The sequence below is a fragment of the Vigna umbellata genome, chromosome 8, assembly GCF_029865625.1.
Source record: "Vigna umbellata cultivar VRB3 chromosome 8, Vumbellata_1.0, whole genome shotgun sequence".
In the NCBI taxonomy this organism is placed as follows: domain Eukaryota; kingdom Viridiplantae; phylum Streptophyta; class Magnoliopsida; order Fabales; family Fabaceae; genus Vigna; species Vigna umbellata.
Genome location: NC_142172.1, coordinates 25973861 through 25986838, shown reverse-complemented (window position 1 = coordinate 25986838; position 12978 = coordinate 25973861). Strand labels below are relative to the sequence as shown.

The following is a 12978-nucleotide window of genomic DNA, read 5'->3' as shown; positions in this document are numbered from 1 at the left end:
ATAAACTATGGTGGCGACTCCAAAATCTCTTTTCAAAACCCGTTTCCTTTTTTGGATCGTCGTCCCGTCGCGATTCCGGTTGCAACAATTTTGAATGATTTTTCCATGTTTTTTAATAAAATTTTTACATAAAGACACCGATGGCATTAACTTATAAGAAAAAGAAAAAGTTCTGGAATTAATTGCATTATATCCCGTATACTAATTTTGTTGTCTTTTCTTTATTGATTTATAATCAAATGTCTTATTTTTTTTTCGTACTTTATGAACTATTGGATCTTTTATCCATTTCATCTTTTTCCTTGTTACTAACAGACATTAAAGTAATAAAGATAAGATTTTATGATATTCGATTTAGTTTAATATTATTGTATTAAATATATATGTTGTATTGAACTGACATAATTTATTTATTTTTAATCTGTTATGTTTGAACTCATGTAACTGTGATCACTGTGGACTCTAGTTTGGATATCAATGGATAGAAAAGTTATTCACCAAACGGTGCGCAAGAAACATATGGAAAGGCCATGACGTGACCACTGCAAACACGTTCAATTGTTCCGTATTTTCCAGACGTATGTCCTTTTATTTATTTTTTTAAAATAAAAACTTATAATAATGTCAGCACAAAAACATTATATTTATATATTTATATATATAAGCTTTAAATGCTTAGTTGGTTTTAGATAAATTTTTAGTATTCGGTTTTAAAATACTTTTATTTTATTTCAAAAAAATATAAATTGTATTAATTATATCTTTTATGTTAAATTGACATAAATGGAGTTAATTCTCTGTACTTTTTCTTCTCTCTCTAAATTAATGCTAAGGAAGAATGCACGTTCATGACTCATGAATGTTTTGCACTTGTCAGTTGCAGTCGTCATTGATTCTCTAGTTATAATCTCATTGATCCTATTGGCATTCCCACCTTTTGTTTGAGCTTGAAGCTTCTCTCCATGATCTCCTTTGTCTCCATCACTTCCCTCACTCTCTTTTCTACTTCCTCTGCACTCACAAACCCATCTCCTACCCTCTGATTCACACAACAACCACCTTCATCTCTCCCACCATCACCTCCTTGTTCATGTGTTGCTCTGTGTACAGTGGCCATGCAACCATCGACACCCCCGCCACCACCCCTTCCAACACCGAGTTCCATCCGCATTGACTCACAAACCCCTTCACCGATTCACAACTCAGCACCTCCACTTGCGGTGCCCAGGCCTTGACCACCATGCCTCGATCCTTGGTCTTCTCAAGGAACCCATATGGCAACACTGAAGCCAAGTCGAATTGATCCCCTGGCTTTGCTGCTTCTTGATTCATCACCATTATCCTCTGCTTCCGAAACACATATACACCACGCTTCTGCTCGATTGTTCCTCCAGGCATCGCAGACATTCCTCGTAGCCATCTAATAGGGGTTCCGGCATGTTCACCGCCTTCAGAGGCGCATTGCCCGGCACGCGCAGTTCCACCCCGACCATATCCTTAAACGACTTGCTCCTCTCTTCGTGGAGTTTCGGAAAGTACGAGAAGAGCGTGAGAACGGTGGCGCCAGAATTGAAGAAGTAGTAGACTGGGATTCCCATGGAAGAAGCTGATTCCATGGCAGAAGTGTAGAAGAGGTCGATAAAGAAGTCTTTGACGACGGAGGTTTGGGAGATTTGGGAGAGGGAGGTGCCCACGTTGGAAGCATTTGCTTTGATGAAGCCGAAGGCTCTAGCGACGAGGCTTACGGAGGTTGAGGCGGAGAGTGGGATGTGGGGTAGGCGGAGGAAGGAGATGGAAGGATGGGTGGCGGTGATGCGGCAGATATATGCTTCGATGGTGGGGTGGTCGAGGAGGCCCGTGAGGATGATGGTGATGTTGAAACGGTGCGTTTGGATGAGCTTTGGGTGGCCTATGCCTGGTGCTGGATACATTACAATTGTGTCCTTTTTCGCCTACCCTTTCTTCGTGGCCACCTCCACCAGATCAATCTTCTCCCCCACCAATCTTATGCTCCTCCATCACCACCACCTCCATTCACCGCCACCTCCATCACCGCAATCTAAGCGAGAGAACAACCCTCCCTCCCCTGAAAAATCTAACATGAGAGGAGCAGGTACACTAAAGCATATATTTTCTGCAACCTTCGTTATTATTGGTTTGCAATTTTGGAGCAACGGAGCAGAAGAAAATACTCCAAAATATTAATTGCATGATAGAGGAGCATAAGAGCATAAGAGCAGGAAAAATGAGGAAGAAGAACAGAAAAAACTGGAACAGGAAATGTAGAGGAGAGAGAAGAAAAAGTGCAAGGAGTTAACTTCGTTTATGTCAATTTAACGGAAATGGTCTAATTGATACAATTTATACTACTTTGGGATAAAATAGAAGCATTTTTAAAATCGGGTACTAAACAGAAATTCATCTCTTAACATGGGACGAAATAAGCATTTAATTAATAAAATTTTAAAAAAATTAATCTAATTAAAAGATGTGTACTATAATTTTTTATTGTATTAAAAACTAAATATATTTATAATTTTACACTGAACCGAATATATATTATGTTTTTATTATATAATTTTTAAGGTTTTATTGTTTAAGAAAGTTAGAATATATACATAATTATCATAGTTAGTTTATTTTATATATTATATTTGGCTAGTATTAAAAAAAGTTCAATACCAAAAAATTAACTAAGATCCTCTTGGATAGAAGAAGCTAAGATCTCTCTTTTTTTTCATTAGTAGATTAATTCAACTCAACCTATTTTTGTAATGTAGACTGAATCAAATTACGATGAGCTATTATTTTTATTAATAATAATAACACGATGCTTACATTTTTTGTGAGGAAAAAATTGAAATTTTGGATGAGAGAAGTAAGTAGCCATTTTTTGTTGTCTTGACGAAGTCAATTTGGACACACCTTAAAACTCAATCAATGGAGAATTCAAGCGTACGAAAATAGATTCACTACAGATTCGGAAAAAACATAATCACTAGCTATTATTTTACTTAGAAAAACTGATACTTGGAACATGGAAACAGATAAAAAAAATAGTTTAATAGGGTGAAATGATTGAGGGTGGAGCCTGGGAGATAATTTGGTAGTGAAGAATGGTGAGTAATAATAATAAGTGGTTGAGTTTCTTGGCTGAGGGTTTTGGCTTGTGCGTAGTGATTGTGTTAATTACGCTGAAATGATAGCGAATCGAGTATAATATTTATACTCTTGCGGAATTGGTACAACGTTACGTTGTTTCCAGATAACACATTTTCATCACCAAGCAACTCACACTTCATTACCAGATCCTCTTAATTAATTACTTAATTCATTTGTTTTTCCCTTCTTAAATAAATAATAAATGCCTACCAGTGTTCATATAATGTCAATAATAATGACCAGAATTATGGTGTGGCCACACCTATAACTAACTTCTTGTCTTTAATAATTAAAAATGAAGAAACAAAGTTCTACGCACTTGAATCAACTGTGACGGAATGAGGCGTATTTGATAGGGTTGATCTAACAACTTTTGTTCTCTTTTCATATATATTCTCCTTGAGTATATTCTTAGGGTATAAAATATTATTTTAGAATTATAAGTAGAATTTTCCATACATTAAACCTACCTTTGACTTTTCTTTTATTCTTTTATATCATGTTATTATTTTTCTTTCTAGCAATATAACTTTTACCAAATATTAATGCAATTATCTGATTATATATAACAACTTGGGCAATCAATCCATGTTTGAGAATGAAATAAAGAAACACCATTTTGCACGTGCCGTATCCTTGAAGAGACCAACAACATAGGCGTCTCTGACTCTGACCAGGATAAGGACGATGTTTCATATATCGTTACTATAATTTTGTTACATAATAAAATATTGAAACAACTTTTAATAAATTTTGTCAAACAAAAAGTATATGAAGAATTATATAAAAGTCATTTTGGTATGCATGGCCAAAGCCATATTTTCTTTGCCAACTCTTCTATCTTCTTCTACAATCCAAACTCCAAAAAGCATAATCATAATCCTCACCCTCGCCTCAACTTTCGTTTCTTATCTCGAAAGGTGCCTGATGAAAATCCACAACCTATGATAGCAATAATTATTTATTTATGGCACGAAAATCTGCGTAACGGAGATTAGACTCCAAAATATTATTTAACTACCGTCTATTACTTTTTTTCGGGCCGCAAGATATACTATTTTTTTTTATGCGAAATTCAAAAGAAACATTGTGACTAGTAGCGGGACAAGATTGAAAAGGGCAATGATAGTGGTTTGTTGAAGCGGGGTGGCCAAGTAAACCAAACAACCTCTGATGCTTCTGTCTCTGTTCTCTCCACTGTCCCTTCCTCTGCTTTCCTCTGTTTCTTCTTTGAGTTGAAAACAATATCGGATTTTTTTCTCTGTGCTACTCGGCTGCCTAACTTGTGGTTTACTCTTCCCCTTTCACTGTATTGTATCATCCAAGTTTCTGTGCGATTCACCTAGCGAGTTTCTAAGATGCTGTGTCGCTGTATGGATGCAGAGTAATCTTTCTGTTTCTGATACGTATGTTTTGGGTCTCTTCAAAATATGGTTTTCTCTATCGCTTTGGCTTATCCCTTGGGCTTCTCTGATTCTTACACTTCAGGAAGCTTTCCTTGTCTTTCCCCTGTTTTTACCTAATTGGTTTTCTAGAGAGAAAAAATCAAGATAAGAATTCCAAATTCCATTATTTATTTTTCTGGGATACAACCGTTTTGGGCAATGTCCTTCCGTTTGATATTTTTGCATCCTCTCTTACTCTCCTTGCTTGGGTTACCTTGATATTCCTAGAAAGCCTGCCTAATTTCATGTTTGATGGGTTGTCCTTGATTTGTCGTGTTGTAATTTATATTTACTTTGTAGAGAAAAAGGAAAGAAACATTGAAAAAAAAATCCATTTTTTTGTGTTCCTAAGTTAGCCCTCATCATGAAATTTCTCACTTTCTTGGTGGGTGTGTGATATCTTTTCTTTTACTTGAGGGTTTCTGTGTTCATTGGTCACAAAAAAAAATGAAGGAAAAGGTGGATTCCCCCGTTACAGTTCTGGAAGACTATTTCAGGAGCTCGGATTCAGAATCAAGTTCTTCCAAAGAGCCTGCAGTGGATTCTGAATCTCAAGACCTTTCAAAACATGGTTCTAGGTGGCATGCATTTCTTCACTTGTTTAGAAGTGGGTCGAAGAAACATACGAACACGTTGCACCCTCTCAGTGCCCTCAAGCTCTCCAAAAGAATGAGCACTAGCATGAGGGAGACCATTCTCCCAAGTTGTTTCTTGGATGCAAATGCATCCCCTTGCAGGTCACCGTGGAAGATCTTTACTCATCATGAGATTCAGGTTGCAACCAATTCATTTAGCCAAGGTATGCAACCACATGATTGGATTTCTTTGCTTGGTTTAATTTTCAGTCTAATTACGTATCATCTTTTTTTGTGAAAAGGAATTAGAAATCACAGTAGTTATGGCTGCTGCAAGAATAAAAATTGTTATCGTATATACTAGTCTTCGACTACAGTGTGTTCCGCCTTGTGTGTCAGTTTTAGGAAGTCGTTTCAAAATTTCACATTAATGGCGAATCAACTTCATGTAGCCTTTACCAATACCATACTATTTAGGCGCACATTGTGTTCTTAACGAGATTCCAAACAGACTGTTAGATGATAATGTGAAAGAAAAAAAAAGCTTTATATTGTTACTGTATTTGAATTAAATTCAAAATTTATGTTGGTAGGTGCACTTTATATTTTCAGTGTACTTGGATTAAATTATAAATTAACGTTGGTTGGTGCAATTTATATTGTTAGTGTAATTAAGTTAAATTCTTAATTTTATGTTGGTTGGTGCAGAAAATTTGATTGGGAAAGGTGGCTATGCTGAAGTCTACAAAGGGTGTTTGCCAAATCGTCAGCTAGTGGCAATTAAACGTTTAACAAGAGGAACAGCTGATGAAATCATAGGGGATTTCTTATCAGAGCTCGGTGTAATGGCTCATGTAAACCATCCCAATACTGCTAAGCTGGTTGGCTATGGAGTGGATGGTGGAATGTATCTGGTTCTTGAGTTGTCTGAAAAAGGAAGCCTAGCTTCGGTTCTTTATGGTAATGGTAGTTAATTTCTCCCTTACATTTTTAGAGTCAATATTTGTTCAAAATAATCATTTGGTTGGTCATTAGGTTCCAAGGAGAAGCTACCATGGTGTACAAGGCACAAAATTGCATTAGGAATAGCTAAGGGTATACTATATCTTCATGAGGGTTGTCAAAGAAGAATCATCCACAGGGATATAAAAGCAGCCAATATCTTGCTCACGGAGGACTTTGAGCCTCAGGTATGATAAGGATGCATAAATGAAGGCTTAGGATTCAGTTCTATATGTTTGATTCTATAACTGATCACAACAAGTGCATTTCTCTTTCGGGTTTTGAATTTACATTATAGACAAACCATTTTTGGAAGATTCCCCATTATGTTATGGACGAAACTTCCCTTGGGTCACATCAATTTCAATGTTATGTACGTTAGAATAGACTTAAAAATACTTCAGGAACAAATTGGAACGTTACGATTTTTTTGAACAGATTTGTGATTTCGGGCTAGCAAAATGGTTGCCAGAAAATTGGACTCACCACACGGTTTCAAAATTTGAAGGAACTTTCGGGTTTGTGACCTTGGCAATTAGTTTCTGGTAAAAAAAGCTTTTCTGCTTCCTATTAACTCTGGTCCCATTTTTACTGCTACAGTTACCTTGCACCCGAATACTTGCTACATGGCATAGTGGACGAGAAAACAGACATATTTGCATTTGGTGTGTTGCTATTGGAATTAGTGAGTGGGCGTCGAGCACTTGATTATTCACAGCAAAGCCTTGTGTTGTGGGTATAGTATCTTACTATTTACTCTTTTTACACACAAATTTCATCCCCTTCTCTCCAAATTTTGATTTTATTTTTATCCTAACAAATTTTCAGGCAAAACCATTGCTGAAAAAAAATGATATCATGGAGCTCATTGATCCTTCACTAGCAGGTGACTTCGACTCCAGGCAAATGAATCTTATGCTCTTAGCTGCTTCTTTGTGCATACAACAGTCCTCGATTCGTCGCCCCTCTACAAGACAGGCACGTTGTCTCTATCTTTTTCAAATCTCAACGTCGATTTTTTGCAGTGAAACTGTTTGTTTAATTGTCTTTACCAAACATGTAATTTATTAAACTTTGCTTTGAAATACTTCATTTTTACAAATTTGTTGTTTGTATACAAATTCTAAAACTGTAATTACCTTTAGACTGAGGATAATTAGTGATTGATTACATAATAAAAAAAATTAGTTAGCTGAATCGAAATGATGTTTTATGCTTATGACATGTCATTCAGTACTGATGTGTTCCATATGTAATGTGGTCCACTTTTTTCTAGGGGCAGAACATCTGCGAGTCAACCCACTAACCCTTCTGTGTGTCTGTGTACCTTAACATGTGTGACAAGGTCCATTATGAAGCATGTGACTATGACAAAGTCCTTTATGAAGCATGTGACCCTTTGGTGCAGGTTGTACAGCTTCTGAACGGCAATCTCAGCTGCTTTAAGGGCGTGAAGAAAACCCGAATGCCGTTCTTCAGAAGAGTCTTCCGAGAAGAACTTCATGATTCCGAATAGCTGAATTCAACATAGTACTCACACGATCGTCAAGGCTGAAAGGTGGTCTCTATCATCTCTTCTTTCTTCTGGAACTCAAAATTTTGCCTTTGCCTAGCCCAAAAAACAGCATGCTTCTATAACCTTCAACCTCTGTACATAATAGATTCTTTATAGAAAAATAGGGTCTACCTAAATTATTTATTGAATAAAAACAAATACCTTTTCTCTCCCTTCCTTTACGTAATTCTTACAAATAGGTGGAAAAAGTTCATTACGTGGAAAGCACAAAAAGAAAGGCACTATAAACTTTCGGATGTAAACAAAATCTGTTTTAAGATTTGGGTCTCTTGGAAGCATTTGATCGAAAAAATTGATTTGTGTTGGAGAGTAGTGGAAGTGCATAATCTTCAATAATTGTTAGTAGCTCTTGGAATGTTCATACCAATCAACTGCACCACATTGCATACAGACACGATATATGCTAAGTGAATTGAGGCCGCACAATTCTTATTAAATAGTCATCATATATATACTTTTGCTTTTATCATTGTCTTCATACCCAGATACTAATTCAATATTCATAATCTTGAATATTGATGTTTTGGAATGGATAAATATACGTTCAATAGTATTAATCACAGTTTCGCTCGTAAATAATCTGTATAAATATTATTATTATTATTAAAATTACTAATAAGACAATAGTAAAATTAAAAAGAAAAATGTTGAAAGAATTGGATGGAAGTGTAATAAATTTGAGCAAAAATATCCGACAAAGAATAATTGTATTTGGGTCGGGATAAAAAAGTGGGAGGGAGAGATGACAAGTATAATGTGGAAGGAGTTGTTGGAGGAGTGAAACAGAAAAATTATATGAATCCCCACAACCACGTGCGGGTCGAAGAATCGGTCGCTCCAGATATTATTCTCCCTTCTTTCATTAACACAAAAATCAGATCCTTGTTAATAATGTCATTCTACACTTAGTTGTGTTTGTTTCGCTTATGCACCGTATAAATGGATGGATTTGTTAGTAAATAGTTTGTTTTTTTTACGGAGGATTTAAAGGTATTTGAAAGAGAAAAATTGCATGTGGATGTCATATATGTATCCTTCCATTCTTGTACAGATAAGCGACAATTTGTTGTGTCTCGAGATCACACCAATTATTTTTATTATATTAATTACAATAATAATTATTTGTTAATAATGTTAATTTTATTATAATGTAATATTTTATTAAAATTATTCAACCAATAATAATATTAACAATAATAATATATTATTAATAATATTAATATTAATATTATTAATAATAATATATTTTAAAAGTTTAATACATGATTTGGTTCCTACTTTTACGGGTTGGGTTCAAAGTAATCATATCTTTTAAAAATATTTCAGTAAGGCTCATATTTCGTTAAATAATGTTCAATCTGGTCATTTTCACTCACTGTTAAAAACATAACGGTGAAAATGTCTGGCTAAACCTGAGTGAGTTGTGCTTTTGATGAATATGTGGCTGAAAGAATTAAATGCAGAAAAAGAAATGTAAATGGGTGTTTGAAGAATTAAATGTAGAGAAAGAGAAACGTAAATGGCTTTTAATGGTTGAAGAGAGATATTGATGTATTGATTAGAGAGAGGGAGAATATTTCTCTGGACACTATCCAACAATGCACCAGTTTTATATACCAACCTCTAGATTTCACCATATATCACTCTATATACTATTCCACTCAATAATAACTCAAAAATGATATAATTTTCGAAACCCATGAAACTAAACATTTCAATGTTAGGATGACATCAATATAAGACGACATCAATATAATTAAACAAAGAATCTTTGCTTATTAACAACAAAATTGTGACCATTAGATAACCTCTGCACCTCTCTCATCAATCTTTTTATATTTAAAGAAAACTCTTTTAACTTCCCTAGACATATTTTATAGATCCAAAATTTAAAATCTGCACAACGAAAACCTTAGCCTGTAGCCCTTCACCATTCTTATAATCCACCCATGCAACCCCAGAATATCATTTGCGTACTTTACCTATCAACAAGGGACATAACAGCATATGCACAACAACAATTTCATGCACTTGGTATTAACCATATTATGATTTCCCTCCCGAGGTAGGTACCACGAAAACCATTAAATGCCAATATTAAGAACCCCTTCTAACTCTCTGGATTCCAACGTCTACACTATACAGAAAGAAAATATAATATTTCTCTTCATCTTACCGTGGCTCTCATATGCATTGAAACTCTTCACTTGCAAAAAGATACCTAGCTAGTAGCTCAAGAGAGAGGATTTACACAGTGCAACCTCTTCAAACGTGTCACATATTCATCAAACTACACAACTCACTCAGGTTTGGCCACGGTGGCATTTGCATCGTTATGTTTTTAACGGCGTGAGTGAAAAAGACCGGATTGAACATTTTTTAACGAAATATGGGGTCTTACTGAACTTTTTAAAAAGGTAGGATCACTTTGACCCAAACCCCTAAAAGTAGGGACCAAATGATGTATTAAACCTATTTTAAATTACTTTTATAATCAAGAGATACTATTTTATTTTATCAATTAAAATATTTTTTTAATCTACCAAAACTATTGCATCACTGATTAACTTTGATTAACTTTCACAAACATTTATTTTAAATCCTTTTATTTATCATCATCTCTCCTTTAATTCAAATAATCTCTCATTTTCACCTCCTTCTTTCCTTAAATACACTTTACACAATTCATTTTCAAATCCAAACATTACATTATGTTTGTAACTATATTGATATGGATATAATATTATATTTGGAGTTTTGATGGTGACAAAGTGAGTCAGCTCAACCTGTTTTAGTCTGATCCATCCTTGACCGGTTGAAAACGGATCGGATTGGGCTAGTCCACCAAATGAAAATAGACTGAAACACATAACTTGTCTAGTTTTAATTTTTCTTTTTTTATTGATTTGATAGTCGATATCTAATTTGAGATATTTTTTCTTGTAAATGCAAAACTAGTTCAAGTGTTTTGTGTTGCAATAAATATTTATGTTTCATATTCTTATGTACTAAGCAAGTATTATCATCATGATTCATAAAGCTACAAGGCAGAACAAAGATTCTTACTCTACATTTCACAATTAAAAAATTTGACAAAAAAAGAACATGAATCAAGACTACAACTAAGTATGATTGTTGTGGCATTATCACTTAGATCTTAGACGAACATTCTGGTTCTTAACAACATCTCAAATAAAAACTTTCAGAAATCATGCGCAATCACAAATCTATTACAACATGAACACTTTAAGAAATCATACACAACAACAAGTCCATTGCAACATCATAAGTATATTTATGTTCCATCAACACATGTTCATGAAAATAGGGCAAAATGCGAAATAGGACAAAATGTGAAACATGTTCCTCGAATCGGGTGACCACTACTAATTTGAAACCACCTTCATTCATCAAGTCATGCTGGTGGTGGTCATTGCTCTCCTTTAAGATGTTTATGTTTGGTGGTGTCGGCTCGCGTATGCACTGATGTTGTGTTGTTGGCTCGCGACGCACTCATCCTACACTCATGGTTGTGGTTGCTTTATCGACATCGTGGTGGCTGAGTGAATGAGTACGAGAACAAGATGAGAAAAGTTTAAAATATGAGAGTGTCTGAGTAAGAAAGTTCGCAAGCAACCTATTAAAAGAAAACACTGTAACACACTTCTAAAAAAAAAGGTTCAAGCTATTTGGTTAGACTTGCAAATTGGTGCGTTAGGTTGTGAAGAACTCAAAGGCAATTTGGCAAATTAAAATCTTTATCCTAATTATTTTTAATGATTGACTGGCTGCTCCAAACCTAGCTCATTTTATCATCCTTAACCATGTTTTTTCTAACTATCACATTGATTTTGTAAAATATATATTAAAAAATATATTTAGATAATGAAAAGTTCAATATAACTTAAAAAACTAAAGAAAATTGTAATGGTTATCAAAAAGATATAATCTATTGCCTTTTTATTAATTTTAAAAATAAATTTATTATAATTTTATAACGACAAATATTAAATAATATGACATCACCCATAACAGTATGAGTATGAATCTGTAAAATAATGTTAGACAAATAATTATATTTCTCTTTGTTGGTTATATATTATTTAATATTTTATTTGATAAAAATAAATTTTAATCAACATCATATTTAATAAATATATTAAAATTTTATATAATAAATATATTATAATCATATATTAAACATAAAATTGAATAATAAAATAAATATATTACAATTTTCTTATAAAAGTAAAAACATGAATATTTTATTTGTAATCATATCAATATTTAAATTTATATAACAAAATTAATTGAATGAAAGACACTTAACCAAATCTAATTATATTTATGAAGTTTATAAATCTTTACAAATTATTTGTAATAGTGTTTAGAGTCTTAATTATATAATAATAAATTTTAAAAAAATATTTCAAATTAATAATATTATATATATATATATATATATATGTATGTATATATATATATATATATATATATATATATATAGTATATAATTTTCAGCTATTAAATTTGTTTAAAAATATGAATTATTTACTATAAATAAATAATGAATTATTTATTATAATTAATATATAGTTAGTTCAATTACCCTTAATTCTTTAACGTTAAAGTATACCGTTTAGAAGTGAAATTATTAACTATGGTTTCATTTATATATATTTTTTATTTTGATTATTTTGTATATAATTTTCAACTATTAAATTTGTTTAAAAATATGAATTATTTACTATAAATAAATATTGAATTATTTATTATAATTAATATATAGTTAGTTCAATTATTTATTAAATCATACCTCTGTGTAGACAAGTGAAGTTATTAACTATGGTTTTATTTATATTTAAATATTTTAGTTTTTTAATTTTTAATTCGATTGATTTAACTATTACAAATAGTTATATAATAAAGTACATTTTATTAAAAAAATATATACATAGCTTAAATACATTTCAGTAATAAAAATAATAAACTACTATTATTCAATTTTACAAAATAAAATATTTATATTAAATTTTAGTTATAAACTAAACATATTTTATTTTATTTTTTAAAATTCCATGCATTGACACGCGTACAGATAGTACAAAGAACATTGGATGGTATTTTGGAAAAAAAAGAAAAATAATAAAAGAAATTGAAAAGAATTAAACAGAAATTTAAATGTATTTATGAACATTCAAAACTAATATACACGGCA

General features: G+C 32.7%; 1 protein-coding gene and 1 pseudogene across 2 annotated transcripts; one reads left to right on the top strand and one right to left on the bottom strand.

Annotated features, from left to right (window-relative positions):
- Positions 1-901: 901 nt before the first annotated feature.
- Positions 902-1943, bottom strand: LOC124846693 (UDP-glycosyltransferase 88F5 pseudogene; annotated as a pseudogene).
- Positions 1944-4050: 2107 nt separating this feature from the next.
- LOC124846699 (receptor-like cytosolic serine/threonine-protein kinase RBK2) lies at positions 4051-7911 on the top strand. 2 transcript variants are annotated; one of them, XM_047324022.2, is made up of 7 exons: positions 4078-5406; positions 5891-6142; positions 6218-6372; positions 6623-6702; positions 6785-6920; positions 7013-7162; positions 7593-7911. In XM_047324022.2, exons 1-7 carry the CDS (start codon positions 5055-5057, stop codon positions 7698-7700), a joined length of 1233 nt encoding a protein of 410 aa, XP_047179978.1. In that variant the 5' UTR covers positions 4078-5054; the 3' UTR covers positions 7701-7911. The 2 variants fall into 2 exon arrangements, with proteins under 2 accessions (XP_087953470.1, XP_047179978.1); XM_088097344.1 differs by lacking the exon at positions 7593-7911 and having other exon boundaries at positions 4051-5406; positions 6785-6916; positions 7013-7161.
- Positions 7912-12978: the final 5067 nt, after the last annotated feature.

What these genes read in the sequence shown, in the direction of transcription:
- LOC124846699 (XM_047324022.2), top strand. Translation starts at nt 5,055, where the DNA reads ATGAAGGAAAAGGTGGATTCCCCCGTTACAGTTCTGGAAGACTATTTC. An exon ending in AAATTTGAAGGAACTTTCGG is followed by an intron (nt 6,703 to 6,784) that starts GTTTGTGACCTT and finishes TTACTGCTACAG; the next exon opens with TTACCTTGCACCCGAATACT. An exon ending in AGCAAAGCCTTGTGTTGTGG is followed by an intron (nt 6,921 to 7,012) that starts GTATAGTATCTT and finishes ACAAATTTTCAG; the next exon opens with GCAAAACCATTGCTGAAAAA.